This window comes from Eriocheir sinensis, chromosome 4 (genome assembly GCF_024679095.1).
Source record: "Eriocheir sinensis breed Jianghai 21 chromosome 4, ASM2467909v1, whole genome shotgun sequence".
Classification (NCBI taxonomy): domain Eukaryota; kingdom Metazoa; phylum Arthropoda; class Malacostraca; order Decapoda; family Varunidae; genus Eriocheir; species Eriocheir sinensis.
The window spans coordinates 27,175,209-27,189,960 of NC_066512.1; the positions used below are offsets into that span (position 1 = coordinate 27,175,209).

The 14,752-nt window shown below is 50.1% G+C and overlaps 1 protein-coding gene across 3 annotated transcripts; it reads left to right on the forward strand.

Moving 5' to 3' along the window:
- The first annotated feature begins 1,877 nt into the window (after positions 1-1,877).
- Positions 1,878-14,010, forward strand: LOC126981445 (MFS-type transporter SLC18B1-like). 3 transcript variants are annotated; one of them, XM_050832487.1, is made up of 14 exons: positions 1,878-1,977; positions 3,439-3,699; positions 4,504-4,802; positions 4,992-5,087; positions 5,188-5,261; positions 6,152-6,299; positions 7,972-8,131; positions 9,034-9,185; positions 10,177-10,370; positions 10,961-11,056; positions 12,290-12,458; positions 12,887-13,027; positions 13,237-13,316; positions 13,426-14,010. In XM_050832487.1, exons 1-14 carry the CDS (start codon positions 1,974-1,976, stop codon positions 13,475-13,477), a joined length of 1,926 nt encoding a protein of 641 aa, XP_050688444.1. In that variant the 5' UTR covers positions 1,878-1,973; the 3' UTR covers positions 13,478-14,010. The 3 variants fall into 3 exon arrangements, with proteins under 3 accessions (XP_050688444.1, XP_050688452.1, XP_050688463.1); XM_050832495.1 differs by lacking the exon at positions 1,878-1,977 and adding an exon at positions 2,074-2,257; XM_050832506.1 differs by lacking the exon at positions 1,878-1,977 and adding an exon at positions 2,684-2,743.
- Positions 14,011-14,752: the final 742 nt, after the last annotated feature.

Here is a 14,752-nt window from a genome sequence, read left to right on the forward strand (position 1 = left end):
GAGAGAGAGAGAGAGAGAGAGAGAGAGAGAGAGAGAGAGAGAGAGCCCAGGGGGAGTATTATGTCCCAATTAAAGATCGTCTCCCTTCTCACAATATTTACTCTCCCTTGCGCACCAGAAGAAGAGGAGGAGGAGGAGGAGGAGGAGAGGAAGAGAAGAAAAGCAAGGAAACGAGAGGGGAATGGTGAAGAGGGGAGAGAGAGAGGAGGAGGAGGAGGAGGAGGAGGAGGAGGAAGAGAAGAAAAGCAGAGGAGGGAGAGGTTGTGATGAGAAGGAGAAGGAGACGAGGAAGAGGAGGAGGAGGAGGAGGAGAGGAAGAATAGCAAGGGAGGGAGAAGAGTGTAGTGAGGGGAAGAGGAGATGGAATAGAGAGGAGAAGGGAGAGAGGATAGGGAAGGAGGAGGAAATAGAAGGATTGTTAAGGAAAGGAATTGATAACAAGGGAAGAGAAGGAAAGGGGAGGGAAGGGAAAGTAATGGAAGGGAGGAATTGTAAGAGGAAGGGGAGGGGAAGGAAGGAAAGGGAGAAGCAGTGTGGGAAAGGGAAGAGGGAAGGGAAGGGGAAGGAAGGGAAGGAAGGAATATTGTGGGAAAGGGAGGAGGAGGGAAGGGAAGGGTAAGGAAAGGATAGGAAGGGAAGGGAAGGGAAGGGAAGGGGAAGGTGGAATAGTCTGAAGAAGGGAAGGGGAAGGAGGAATAGTCTGAGGAACGGAAGGGAAGGGAAGGAAGGGATAGTGTGAGAAAGGGAAGAGGAGGGAAGGGAAGGGAAGGGGAAGGAGGAATAGTCTGAGGAAGGGACGAGAAGGGAAGGAATTATATTGTGAGAAAGGGAAGAGGAGGGAAGGGAAGGGAAGGGGAAGGAGGAATAGTCTGAGGAAGGGACGAGAAGGGAAGGAATTATACTGTGAGAAAGGGAAGAGGAGGGAAGGGAAGGGGAAGGAGGAATAGTCTGAGGAAGGGACGAGAAGGGAAGGAATTATACTGTGAGAAAGGGAAGAGGAGGGAAGGGAAGGAGGGAAAATGTGAGAAAGAGGAGGAAAGGGAACGAGCTGAAGAGGGGCATGATGGAAGGGGTGGGGTTGGGTTAGGGGGTTAGGTAAAGGGAGGAGGGAAGTAGATAGGGGAGAAGAGTGAGGTTTATGGTTTTCAGTGTGAGGTTTAATTAGGCGAGGGTTGGGTACAGCTGCATCATCGGTGATTTAGAACAACGCGTCGTGAGTTGAGTCGAGCTGAAGTGATTCGTGTTGCGTCGACGGTTCGTCCCTGCAACGGTACAACACTTCCGGCGGTTTTTGTTTCATTCGTTATTTTTTTATGTTAACTCACTTGTGTTCTTCTTGTTCTTTATTTTAAACAATGCTTCTCTCTCTCTCTCTCCTTTTTTTCAATTCTCCTCTTTTTTTTGTGTGTATGGTATAGTGTTTGTTAAATATAAGCTTCCCTAAGACATGCTAGAACTTCTACCTCCGTATCCATATCCGTAACTTTCTTTTAAACAATGCCTCTCTCTCTCTCTCTCTCCCCGTATCCGGTTTGATAAGAGGTCTTCAGGACAGCATGTGGGTAGTTTTAAGCCACTCGGCATGGTTGAAAACTGTCATCTTGTAGCGGCGGGCGGGACTTGAACCCGCGTCCTCCTGAACACCGCGCCAGCACGCTAACCTTTCAGTCACCGCTTCCTTATTGCTTAGTTACGTGTCAGTCTCTTTTAGTTGAAGTATTTGACAACGTCCACTCTGCATACCCCCCCCCCCTCCCCCTCCACCTCCTCCTCTCCTTTCTGCTCACCTGCCTGTTCGAGCGTATTGAAAACAGAACACCAACTTGGGGCCTCGGAGCTTCAAGTCAAGGTCGGATGCATGGCGGCGCAGCGAGGCGAGAGGAGGACGAGGCAGCGGGCAGTGGGGTCTCTCTTTTGTCGAGGAAGGTTCTGCATGCGGTAGCAGTGTCGTGACCCTGGACGGCCGCTGGAGAATGAGTGAGTGGGGCGGAGAGAGTGGCCCTTAGCTGAGAGTGACCTTTTAGTGCTTGTGGTTTGAACGCGGGTTGGTTCGTGTTGTCGTGGCCCTGTGCATAGGACGACCCCTAAGTGCAAGTGGTTTGTGAGTGGTAAGGGTCGTGTCAGGGCGGTGTGTTGTGGCTCTTGTGCTGAGAACGACCGTTAAACCTGATGATTCGGACGTGGAAATTCATGTTGACCTGAAGAAAGATTTTATCATCTAGAGTTGTGTGTCTGGAAAATAAGGAACTACTCGCAGGTTAGTTTGGTGTTAAGTGAAATCTTCTGAACGAGTGAAGCAGTGACTGAGTGTTTTTTCCCTCCCGTCCTGAAGTAGTCAGTGTCTACAAGTAACGGTCTCGTGTTGGGCTGAAGTCGCGTGTCTGAAAGTTAGTTTAGGGTCTCGTGAAATCACTAATCAAGCACTGGATGATTTTTTACCCTCCCGCCATGAAGTACTCTGCGTCTATCCTTGTGTGGAGCTGAGGAGCCGTGTATTTGGAGGCTAGTCCAGTGTTTCATCTGAACGAGTCGAACACTAGACTGCTCTCTCATCCTGACGTACTCTGCGTCTGTAAGTAACGATCTTGAGCTGAGCAAATTGAAATCTAGTTGTGCCGCGGCCAGGCTAACGTGTGCTTCGCCACCCATTGTTCAATTGCTGGAGTAACTGGTGACTGGCGGTGAGACTTGCTCCCACCTTGAGGCACCCCAGGACCATCAGTTACCCCAGGACCATTACCGGGTACGTTAGTTACCCCAATCATATCAGAAGGGAATTGCACCCAGTCCCTCTACCCATTGCAATGACCCATGGACCCCACTTCTCGAGTTGCAACTTTGGCGGCTAACCCACTACGAGCGTGACTCTAGCCTCGGCGTGAGCGTGCAGACAGCTGGCAGACTTGTGGTGGTTTGTGTGGACTAGTAGGCCTAAGCAGAATCCCTCGCGGAAAGGGTCTCCATTTCAGTAGCTGGTGGTGGCGTGAAAAGACATGAATATAGGTTGTAGTGCTTAGTCTTGCCGCACGGTACAGGTCACGTGTATGAGTTTGTGCTTCATTTTGCTGAGGATTAATTAAGTGCACGTTCTAAGAGTGGCCTTCGATCTTAACCTTATAAAAGTCTCATCGGAAGAGTAAGGTTCGAATCCCAACGATACCACCAATTTACAACCTAATATTTTTTTTTAATATTGTTTCCATAAGTTGACAAGTGGTTAAGCTTTTGTACAGCGGAGCGTGGTGAGTGTTGTTCCCAGTGACATGGAACTTGAACCGATTGCTTGCTCTCAAACTATCTTTATCCTGAGACTATCTATATATCTACATTATTTAGATCTGTCTTCTTGTTAGCCTCGCCGACATCACAGGAACAAACCCTGAAGACAGTGATGTGATGCGTAACCTTCGTGCCTAACACCCCTCCCTCCCCCGCCAGGTTCAGGGAGTCCCGTAGCAGGCGTGGCGCGCAACATCATGGAGGGTCGCCAGTGCTCCGGCCTGGCCACGCAGCAGCAGCAGGGCGCCGACGATCACCTACAGGAGTCGCAGCCTAACCCCCCGGCGCTCGATGCCAGCCCCCTCTCCCCCTCTTCCACCTCCTCCTCTTCCTCTTCCTCCTCCTCTTCCTCAGACTCATCCAGCTCCCCATCGTCGCCGCTGCCAACCCTTCCGCACGTCATTGTGGACGAGACGCGAGGTGAGGCACGTTGTTAAGTAGTTACCCCCCCCCCCTGTCACCCTGCCGCCACCCCCCCCTGTCACCCTGTTCCTCTCCCTGTCACCCTGTTCCTCCCCCTGTCACCCTGTCCCTCCCCCTGTCACCCTGTCCCTCCCCCTGTCACCCTGTCCCTCCCCCTGTCACCCTGTCCCTCCCCCCCTGTCACCCTGCATCCCCCCTGTCACCCTCCCCCCCCTGTCACTCTGCCTCCTCCCCTCCTGCCATGCTACCCCCTCCCCCTTGCCATACTGCCTCCTCCCCTGCCATACAGCCCCCCTCCCCTGCCTGTAGACTATATTATATGAAACTATATATTATGAGCGGAAAGTGCACATGATACACACACGCACACACTTACACACTTGTCATTCATAATGTTCACACTGGGAGTCAGACAATCAGGGTCGCATGTCGATTTTTTTTTTTTTTTTTTCATCTTGCGATTAATCTCCGTCTCAGTCTTCATCTCCATTTTCATCTTCCTCTTTGTCAAACTCGTCTTGTTCTAAGTCTTCGTCTTTGTCAAACTCGTCTTCTACGTCTTCCTCTTTGTCAAACTCGTCTTGTTCTTCGTCTTTGTCAAACTCGTCTTCTACGTCTTCCTCTTTGTCAAACTCGTCTTCTGCGTCTTCGTCTTTTGCTTCGTTTTTGTATTCTTTGACCTGTATCGCTTTGTATCACTTCATAGGACCTCCTCCTCCTCCTCTTCCTCCTTCCTCTTCCTCCTCTTCCTCCTTCCTCGTCCTCCTCCTGTCTATCGGTCAACTAACGCATCACCAACAGAGGACACCACCGACCGCGGCAGCCCCGTGTACAAGCCCACCACGGAGGCCAAGAAGGAGGGTCGTTGGGGCTGCTGCAAGAGTCTGCGTCGGGTCAAGCAGTACAAAGCCCTGGGTGTCGGCGAGGGGTCCCCGTGCGCCCGGCGGAAGCGGCGGCCGGGTAACGGAGGCGAGGTGTCTTCCGAGCCCAAGAAATGTCTGTTCACGCAGTACCAGTGGATGCTGCTGGTGCTCATCTGCTTCTCCTCCCTCACGACCTCCCTCGCCATCTGCCTCTTCCCGCCATTCTTCCCCAAATTGGTACGTACGTGTGTGTGTGTGTATATAATAATAATAATAATAATAATAATAATAATAAACGGTTCCTTCCTTTCCTCCTTCCTTCCTGCCTTCCTTCCTTCCTTGTTCCTCCCTTCCTTCCTTTTCTCTCCTCCTTCCTTCCTCCCTCCCCTCCCCTAATCCGTCCTTCCTCTCTCTCTCCCGTCGCAGGCGCAGAAGAAGGGCTGCTCCTCCACACTTTTCGGCCTTATCATCGGAACGAACTGCCTCACGTCCTTCCTGGTCACGCCCTTCATCGGCAAAAAGGTGGTTGTGGAGTGTGGGGTGGTTGTGGAGTGTGGTTGTGGTTGGGAGCGAGTATGAGGGCTCGCTTCACTAACCCACTCCCGTTTTCTATTCCTCACAGCTGAACAAAATTGGGATCAAGTTCGCTTTCTCGGCCGGTATCTTCGCTAGTGGCGCCTGCTGCATCCTCTCGGGGTAAGGAGGGCGAAGGAGAAGAAGTGGTAGAGTGTGGGAGGGTGTAAGAGGAAGGGCTTGGGTACATGTGGAAAGAGGAGGAAGAGAATGGAAAGGGTAGGACTGATAGGGGGGGTACAGAGGAGTGGGAAGAATGGAAGGGTGACTGAAAGAAAAAGAAGGAAGGAGGGGAGTAGAGATGGTACGAAGGGATGAGAAGGAATGGTGATTGAAAGGATAGTAAGGTTAGGTTAGATTTACAAGTCCTGCTCCGTGTATAGTCCTCCCTGCGATCTCAGACTGGGATATGAATGGAAGGGAAAATAGGAAGAAAATGTACATGGAAAGGAAATAAAGAACCGATATGGATGGAAAGGGAAAAGGCAAGAGATACAATAGGCTAAACAAGTCCATGGGTAGTGAAGTTAGGTTAGATTTACAAGTCCTGCTCCGTGTATAGTCCTCCCTGCGACCTTACCACCGTTGCCAGATTATCGTACTCAAGGGCCTCGTATTTACCGGTTTCTGAGCCATAGCTATTACCAAGAAACACCAATAATTAACCATTTTAACGATAACTATATATAAAGGCAGTTATTGGGGTCGAGGAGGCAGTTTTGGGGTCGGAAAATGGCAGACATGGGAGGCTGAGTACGACAATTTGGCAACGTTGCGAGTCCTTACGTCCTTTTGCTCCGGACCAACGCTGCCAGACTGTCGTACTCAACCTCTTATATTTACCAACTTCCGACCCCAAAACTGTCTCTTGGGCCCCAATACCGAGATTCCTTTATATTTATGGTTAAAATAGTTAATTCCTGATGTTTCTTGGCAATAGTTAGGCGTCAGAAACCGCTTAATGCTATGCTGAGTACGATAATCTGGCAACGGTTCTTCGTCCCCTCCGTCAGGCTGCTGGAGTGGTTCCCGCCCGGCGCCGTCTTCGTCACCACTGCCATCATGATCCGCGCCGCCCACGCCACCGCCAACGCCCTCACCATCACCTCCATCTTCGCCTTCATCGGAATGGAGTTCCCCGAGTCCATGGCGCAAGTGTTCGTGAGTGTTGCGTTGGGTGTTGTTGGGAGGAGGAGGAAGGAGGTGGAGGAGGGGGAGGAGGAGGAGGAGGTGGTGGTGGAGGAGAGGAAGATAATGGAGTTGAGCTGAAAAGAAGAGGAGGAGGAGGAAGTGGAGAGAAGGGAACAGATCCTAGGAGACGGGACACAACCCTCGATTAATACCTGGTACCCATTCACTGCTGGGTGGACAGGGGCGTAGGGTATCGGAAAAACCGCTTAAATTTTTCCACTCCGCCCGGGAATCGAACCCGGGTTCTCGGTTGTGAGCCGAGTGTGCTAACCACTGCACCACGAAGCCCCTTAGTAGAACGAGAAGGATAAAAAAAAAAATTATTTGGCTCGATTTGACCCAATTTGACTGACTGTTTGACCCTATTAACCCTATTTGACCCCATAAGACACGATTTGACTGACCCGATTTGACCCTCTGTCACCCAATTTCACTATCTGACACGACTTGATTTGACCCGTTTTTTGTTACTCCATGCCTCAATCTTCCCTTCCCCCTCAGCTCCTTCCCTTCGCCTCCAGTTTCTTCCCTTCGCCCTCAGCTTCTTCCCTTCGCCTCCAGCTTCTTCCCTTCGCCCTCAGCTCCTTCCCTTCGCCTCCAGCTTCTTCCCTTCGCCTCAGCCTTCTTCCCTTAGCCCTCAGCCCATTCCCTTCGCCTCCAGCTTCTTCCCTTCGCCCTCAGCCCATTCCCTTCGCCCTCAGCTCCTTCCCTTCGCCTCCAGCTTCTTCCCTTCGCCCTCAGCTCCTTCCCTTCCCCCTCAGCTCCTTCCCTTCGCCTCCAGCTTCTTCCCTTCGCCCTCAGCTCCTTCCCTTCGCCTCCAGCTTCTTCCCTTCGCCCTCAGCTCCTTCCCTTCGCCTCCAGCTTCTTCCCTTCGCCCTCAGCTCCTTCCCTTCGCCTCCAGCTTCTTCCCTTCGCCCTCAGCCCATTCCCTTCGCCTCCAGCTTCTTCCCTTCGCCCTCAGCTCCTTCCCTTCGCCTCCAGCTTCTTCCCTTTGCCCTCAGCCCATTCCCTTCGCCTCCAGCTTCTTCCCTTCGCCCTCAGCCCATTCCCTTCGCCCTCAGCTCCTTCCCTTCGCCTCCAGCTTCTTCCCTTCGCCCTCAGCTCCTTCCCTTCCCCCTCAGCTCCTTCCCTTCGCCTCCAGCTTCTTCCCTTCGCCCTCAGCTCCTTCCCTTCCCCCTCAGCTCCTTCCCTTCGCCTCCAGCTTCTTCCCTTCGCCCTCAGCTCCTTCCCTTCGCCTCCAGCTTCTTCCCTTCGCCCTCAGCTCCTTCCCTTCGCCTCCAGCTTCTTCCCTTCGCCCTCAGCTCCTTCCCTTCGCCCTCAGCTCCTTCCCTTCGCCTCCAGCTTCTTCCCTTCGCCCTCAGCCCATTCCCTTCGCCTCCAGCTTCTTCCCTTCGCCCTCAGCTCCTTCCCTTCGCCCTCAGCTCCTTCCCTTCGCCCTCAGCTCCTTCCCTTCGCCCTCAGCTCCTTCCCTTCGCCCTCAGCTCCTTCCCTTCGCCTCCAGCTTCTTCCCTTCGCCTCCAGCTTCTTCCCTTCGCCCTCAGCTTCTTCCCTTCGCCCTCAGCTTCTTCCCTTCGCCTCCAGCTTCTTCCCTTCGCCCTCAGCTCCTTCCCTTCGCCCTCAGCTCCTCCCCTTCCTCCCTCAGGCGTGGACGCGCACCGCCATGAACGTCGCCCAGATGCTCGGCCCCGTGGTGGGCGGCGCGCTGATTGAAGTGGGCGGCTTCAAGCTCCCCTTCCTCGTCATGGGCAGCATCCAGATGTCCATGACCTTCCTCTGCTGCATGCTGCCCCCCGATGAGCCTGGTGGGTGTGTAAGGGGGCCTGGGGTTGGTGTATGGGGAAGGGGGAAGGCTTGGAGAGAGTGTGTGTGTGTGTGTGTGTGTGTGTGTGTGTGGCCTGCTGCCCCCGCATGAGCCTGGTGGGTGTGGAGGAGAGAAGAGGGGAGTAGGAGGGGGAGGAGGTGAAGTTTAGGGAGGGGAGAGGGGGAGGTGAATGGGAAGGAGGAGAGGGTGAAGGTTGAGGTGCATGTGGAGAGGGCAAGTGGAAGGCTGGCGTCCAATAAAGGCTTTCCACCTGTACCCAGTAGGTCAACTTTTATGAAGCTGGGATGTTTTTTTTCACAACCAAGCTTGAAGGGTCGACCAAAGCGTATTGGTCATTTTATTTATTTTTTTCATTTTTTGTTATTCCAGGGAACACTACAAGGCCTGCAGCGTCGAGCAAAGTGTCTCTTTTTATTAGTTTTTCATTTCATTTTCTCTTTATTTATTTCAGAAGACGACACAAAGCCTGAAATCGAGTGAACTGTTTCTTTTATCATTTCATCATTTTTACATCTTTTTTTTTTTTTTTGTATATTGTCCTTTTACTTCATTTTTTTTTATTTATCATCCCAGAGGACAAGACCAAGCCCCTTTTTTTATTATTTCACTTTTTCATTAATTTCAGAGGACGACACAAAGCCTGAAATCGAGTGAACTGTTTCTTTTACTATTTCATCATTTTACTTCATTTTTTTTGTCCTTTTCATTTTTTTATTGTCTTTTACTTCCATTCTTTTATTTATTGTCCTTTTACCTCATTTTTTATTGTCTTTTACTTCATTTCTTATATTTATTGTCTTTTACTTCATTTTTTTATTGTCTTTTACTTCCATTCTTTTATTTATTGTCCTTTTACTTCATTTTTTTTATTTATTATCCCAGAGGACAAGACCAAGCCGGAGGGGTCTAGCGAGGTGTCCATCTGGCGGGTCATCACCATCCCCAGCATCTGGATCGCCTTCATCACCTTCATCTTCTCCACCATGAGCAACGGATTCCTCTCCATCAACCTCGAGCCGCAAGTCCTTCGTCCGGTAAGTCTACGGGAGGCCTCATCACCTTGTTGTACGATAGTTAGCTACCCTCAAGAAAGCACATTAGTCAAGTCGAGGGATAGTGAGGTTAGGTTGGGTTAGGCTTACAAGTCCTGCCCTGACTGATAGAGAGATAAAGAGAGATAGAGATAAAGAGAGATAGAGATAAAGAGAGAGAGATAAAGAGAGAGAGATAAAGAGAGATAGAGATAAAGAGAGATAGAGATAAAGAGAGACAGAGATAAAGAGAGACAGAGATAAAGAGAGACAGAGATAAAGAGAGACAGAGATAAAGAGAGACAGAGAGAAAGAGAGAGAGATATTTAGAGAGACAGAGATAAAGAGAGACAGAGATAAAGAGAGACAGAGATAAAGAGAGACAGAGATAAAGAGAGACAGAGATAAAGAGAGACAGAGATAAAGAGAGACAGAGATAAAGAGAGACAGAGATAAAGAGAGACAGAGATAAAGAGAGATAGAGATAAAGAGAGATAGAGATAAAGAGAGATAGAGATAAAGAGAGATAGAGATAAAGAGAGATAGAGATAAAGAGAGATAGAGATAAAGAGAGATAGAGATAAAGAGAGACAGAGAGATAGAGAGATAGAAAGATAGAGAGACAGAAAGATAGAGAGACAGAAAGATAGAGAGACAGAAAGATAGAGAGACAGAAAGATAGAGAGACAGAAAGATAGAGAGACAGAGAGATAGAGAGACAGAGAGATAGAGAGACAGAGAGATAGAGAGACAGAGAGATAGAGAGACGGAAAGATAGAGAGACGGAAAGATAGAGAGACGGAAAGACAGAGAGACAAAGATAGAGACAGAAAGATAGAGAGATAGAAAAAAATCAAAGTCGTTAGGAGGAGGAGGAGGAGCACTGATAGGCTTTTTTTTATGTCCTCCATGCTCAATGTGACGGAGATGGGCACCGCAGCCACGCACAGCCATTCCTTTACCTTACATGCTCTTCTCTCCTCTCCGCCGTCAGTTCGGGATGAGGTCGCTCTACGTCGGGCTGCTGTTCGGGCTGAAGGACGGCGCCAACAGCCTCGCCGCGCCGTTCTGGGGCTGGGTGTGTGACCGATACCGCCGCTTCTCCAAAGTCTACATCTTCTTCTCCTCCATCCTGGCCTTCGCGTCCTTCTTCTTCCTCGGCCCTTTTCCTGGACTGCCTCTGGAAAGGTTGGTCCGGCCTGCATATTTTCCTTCTTCTTCCTCGGCCCGTTTCCATCCCTCCCTTTTTCCATCCCTCCCTTTCCCCTTGTTCCCATCCTCTTCCTATTCCATATTTACCCTTGGCTCTTATTCCATGTTCCATTTTTATCCTTCTCTCATTTCCTTCGCGTTTTTACCCTTTTCTCATTACCGTTTCCATTTTTGTGTTTCTTATTCACTCCCTTTTCAGTTTTGCCCTTGCTCAATCCTCCATTTTTTTCCCCTTTTCCTCATTCCCTTCCTTTTCCCATTGTTATCAGTCCCTTCTCTTTTCTCCTTGTTTTGAATCACTTAAACTTTCTTCTCCCCTCCTTCCTTTTTTTAATCTTGTTTTCATCCCCTTTCTTCCTCTTTGCACGTGGTTTTAATCCCTTCCTCTTCTCATCGTTCTCAGTCCCTTCTTTTCTCCTTGTTCTAATCACTTAAACTTTCTTCTACTCTCCTTCCTTTTTTAATCTTGTTTTCATCCCCTCTCTTCCTCATCGCACGCCCTTCTTTTTCCCATTGTTCTCAGTCCCTTCTTCTTTTATCCGTGTTCCCGTCGTCGCCTCCTCCAGGACCATCGGGATCGTCATAATGTCCCTGACCCTGAACGGCGTAGGCATCGGCGGGCAGCAGGTGGCCGGGGTGGTGGACGCAATGCGGGAGGCCGTGTGAGTAGACTGCCTCGGTGCTACTACTTCTTGTGTTTCCCTTGTAGAAATTCCTCCTTCTGAAGCTGTCTTATTAACTGTTGTACCTTCTTGTGTTTCCCTTGTAGAATTTCCTCCTTCTGAAGCTGTCTTATTAACTGTTGTACCTTCTTGTGTTTCCCTTGTAGAATATCCTCCTTCTGAAGCTGTCTTATTAACTGGTCACAATGATGCTGTTACTTAAGCTTCTTCCTACCCTCTGTTCTCAATAGTTTAGTATAAAAAGAACCTACACGCACTTCAGTTCAGTAATAATCCACGAGACCCTTTTTCTAGCTATCCCAATCCCTTACGCAAGAGTTGACCAGCGTTACTTAAGCTTCTTCCTACCCTCTCTTCTCAATAGTTTGATATTAAAAAAAAAAGATACAGGCACTTCAGTTCAGTAATTATCCATGACTTTTGTTTCCCAGCCATCCCAATCCCTTGTGCAAGAGTTAACCAGCATCTCGTCATTCTTTCATCCCTTTCGCTGGTAAACTCTGGAACACCTTTTCTTTGCATTTCCTCCGTCCAAAATTGACGCTTTCGTTCGGCCACTCGAACTATCTTTGTTTGTTTGTTTTTGTTTGTTTTCTATGCCCTTGAGCTGCTTGTAAAATAAAAAATATAAATAAATAAAATATCTGTCAAATGCAGCCTAGGGAGGAAATGGGACGTGGCTTGACTTGTTGTGACGTTAGACATCAACAAAGTATATTTCCTTATTAAGAGGTTACAGGTTAGGTTAGTTTTCTTTTGTAGACTTTATGCTTATTCTGTATATTGTATGTAATTTATTATTTGTCTGTATCAGTCGTTACCAAATGCAAAGTTATACGAGTGACGAGTTCACGTGGTCACCGTGTGTGATTCACCATGGTCTGAACACGAGATAGACTGGCGATCGCCAGCTCTATGGTACCCTCCCCGACTGTGCTTGGAGCTCACAAGTGACGGATCTCTGGGCACGGCGGTAACCTCGCACACCCCCAAGAGGCGGAACACAACCCTTCACTGACGCCCGGCACCCATTCACTGCTGGATGGACAGGGGCACGGAATAAGAGACTGACCATCCGTCTCCATTCCGCCCGGGAATCGAACCGGGGTTTTCGAAGATTCGAGAGAAGCGCGTTGACCATTGCGTGTATGTAGTACGTGTGCTAATGCTTGGTGTGGTTTTGTGGTCCGTATGTCTCTATCCCTCCGTCAGGCACGCGGGTCTCCCTGACGAGGCGAGTCTTCACGGCTGCGTGGCGGGGCTGTGGGCGTCCTTCTCCGGCATCGGCCGCTTCTCCTCCAGGACAGTGTCGGGCTACCTCGTGGACACCATCGGCTTCCGGAACACCTCGGCCATCGTAGTGGCGCTGCACGCCTTTGTGGTGAGTGGCTGGCAGAGTAGGAGCGATAAATAGGCTACGTGTTTGTTGATGCTCTTAGGTAGGGATGGGGAATGGATGACGTACAGTTGCTCTATAATTACAGGATCATCATGAATGACTGCATGTATGTAAGTGTACAAGCTTTCATCTGATGTAACGAAGAAACGTTCATCTGATGTAACGAAGAAACGTTGTTATATACGGAAATGGTAGGAAATGGCAAACTCTCAGTTGATTATATACCAAGAGTTCGTACCGGTCGGATATAACGTGTTTTCGGATGAAGTCACCCCCTTCAAAGGCCCCAATTGGTTCGTCCAAGCAAGGGTTTACTGTATTCTTATCAAAGTTCGTGTGGTGGCTTAATATTTACATGCTTTGTTTTTCTTTTGACTTGCTTTTTTAACCTTTTCTTTAATCTCCTCCAGGTGGCCATGACCGGTACCTACCTGGCCGTGTTCTGGCGGCGGGAGTTCGCGCGGAAGCAGGGCGGCGGGGAGGAGAACGAGCGGGACCGATTCAGGGGCGTCCTCAACACCTCGCCGGCAGACCCTGTGACGACCAAGACCGTGAGTGGGTAGGGGATCGGCGGGGAGAAGGGGGGTAGGGGGTCAAAAGTCGTCCAACATACCTCGAGGACAATGATGCTTGCCAAATAAACAAAAAAAAAAGGGGTTATGGTCAGCAGAGAGACTTGGGTTTTCACTAAATGTATTCCTTAATAATCTTAATCTCTGTTGATGGCGTGGTGTTCGTAACCGCAGTGACCTGTTCGCAGATCAACATCGCCACGTCGCTCCGGGATAACATCGAGGACTCCATCGTGCTCGGCTCGGCGCCCATCCCCGTGTCCACCAGGTAGGTGCCGCGCACGCCCGCAGTGGCCGCGCGGGTAGAGATTACGTTGTCGCAATAATCTGATCCCCTCCTCGGTGTTTCTCGTACAGACGTGCCTTCATCTTTACAGCTACGCCCGCGGCTACCTGAGCTGCTCGCCATTCAACCGAGAGTCCGTGTAGCGCGAGGCAGGACACTGCGCGGGGCAAGCCAAGATGCCTCAGGCGGGGCCGGCGGGGCGGGGCGGCCGGGGTCGTAGTGAGCGTGGAGAAAGTCTAATTAACTATTCTGATTGATTAAATGTCGAAAAAGCTCCCTGTGTGAAGGCCGCGTGGCGGGTGCGGGCAGTGGCGGGGGACGGAAGGGCTGGGCGGCGAGGCGTGTGCCCGGCCATGGGTGACATTCACCTCTTTATACTTGCTCGCACGAGCTGCCTTGCGAAGCCTCGTCACCTGCGTCTCCAGAGCCCCCTCGTCCTCGCCAGGACCGTCGAGCAGCGGCCGGCGGGCGCGGCGGGGGGCAGGAGGCGGTGCTCCCAACCTGACCCACGGACGTGCGTTTATAGTTAACAGTATTTAATTATAGAGATAATAGTTTCGATATTAGTTATATTGTACATAGAATAATGATTTATACTAATTTATTGCCCACAATAATGTATATTATATTGTCCACCTAATTATCTGCGAATATTAAAATCAGTATACAACCTTCGCATCTGTGTTTTCCTCAAGTGCTCACAACGGTTCCCGTAACGCTCGTGTAAGCCTCCCCAGCGTGTTTCGCCGATGTAGTATTCTGATTGGCTTCGTGAAAAAGTCTGGTCGAATCAATCTAAATTCTAAACGGACGTGGTCAGCGAACAGTAACCAGCTTGCTAATAAAGTCTTGGGTGATTGCAACAACGGTTTCACAATATCTTTATTTGAGGTTTTGCGACTGATGTAGGTGCTGTTGACAGGCAGTCTTAGTAATTTGTAATAGCTTCCTGCCCCTGCTTGATGGAGTCTCAAACTATTTTAACTAGGTGGGCCGGGGGAGGCACTGAACCAGGGATCTCGAGAGCGTCTAGCCTCAATGTTTACCCCTAAAGCCTCGTTGCTCGATAATCGGCGAGTGGGGTGAGACGGAGAGTTTGAGTGGCGGGATGGAGCTTCAGTCTCATCACCAGAGTTCGAGGTCTTGGTTGGCGCTGGGCGGAGTACGTGAGGGAGTCTTGCAAGGAGGGCGGCTTGACTCACTGCACAGCTGACTATTACTGCGTCGTTGTTACTGTGTGTGTCATAGGCTAGACAGCGAGAGACAAAAAAAGACTCATATTCTTTAAACATATCGCCGCCCAAGTACACACATTTGACAAGACTTTCGTGGGAGTTGTGGGCATTCGCACTGGTAATTTGATGACCCTGGTGGTATAGTGACGAAGCCGCTGTACCGTGAAAGTGAAAAAACTCCTG

What these genes read in the sequence shown, in the direction of transcription:
- LOC126981445 (XM_050832487.1), top strand. An exon ending in CGCCATTCTTCCCCAAATTG is followed by an intron (nt 4,803 to 4,991) that starts GTACGTACGTGT and finishes CTCCCGTCGCAG; the next exon opens with GCGCAGAAGAAGGGCTGCTC. An exon ending in TGGCGCTGCACGCCTTTGTG is followed by an intron (nt 12,459 to 12,886) that starts GTGAGTGGCTGG and finishes AATCTCCTCCAG; the next exon opens with GTGGCCATGACCGGTACCTA.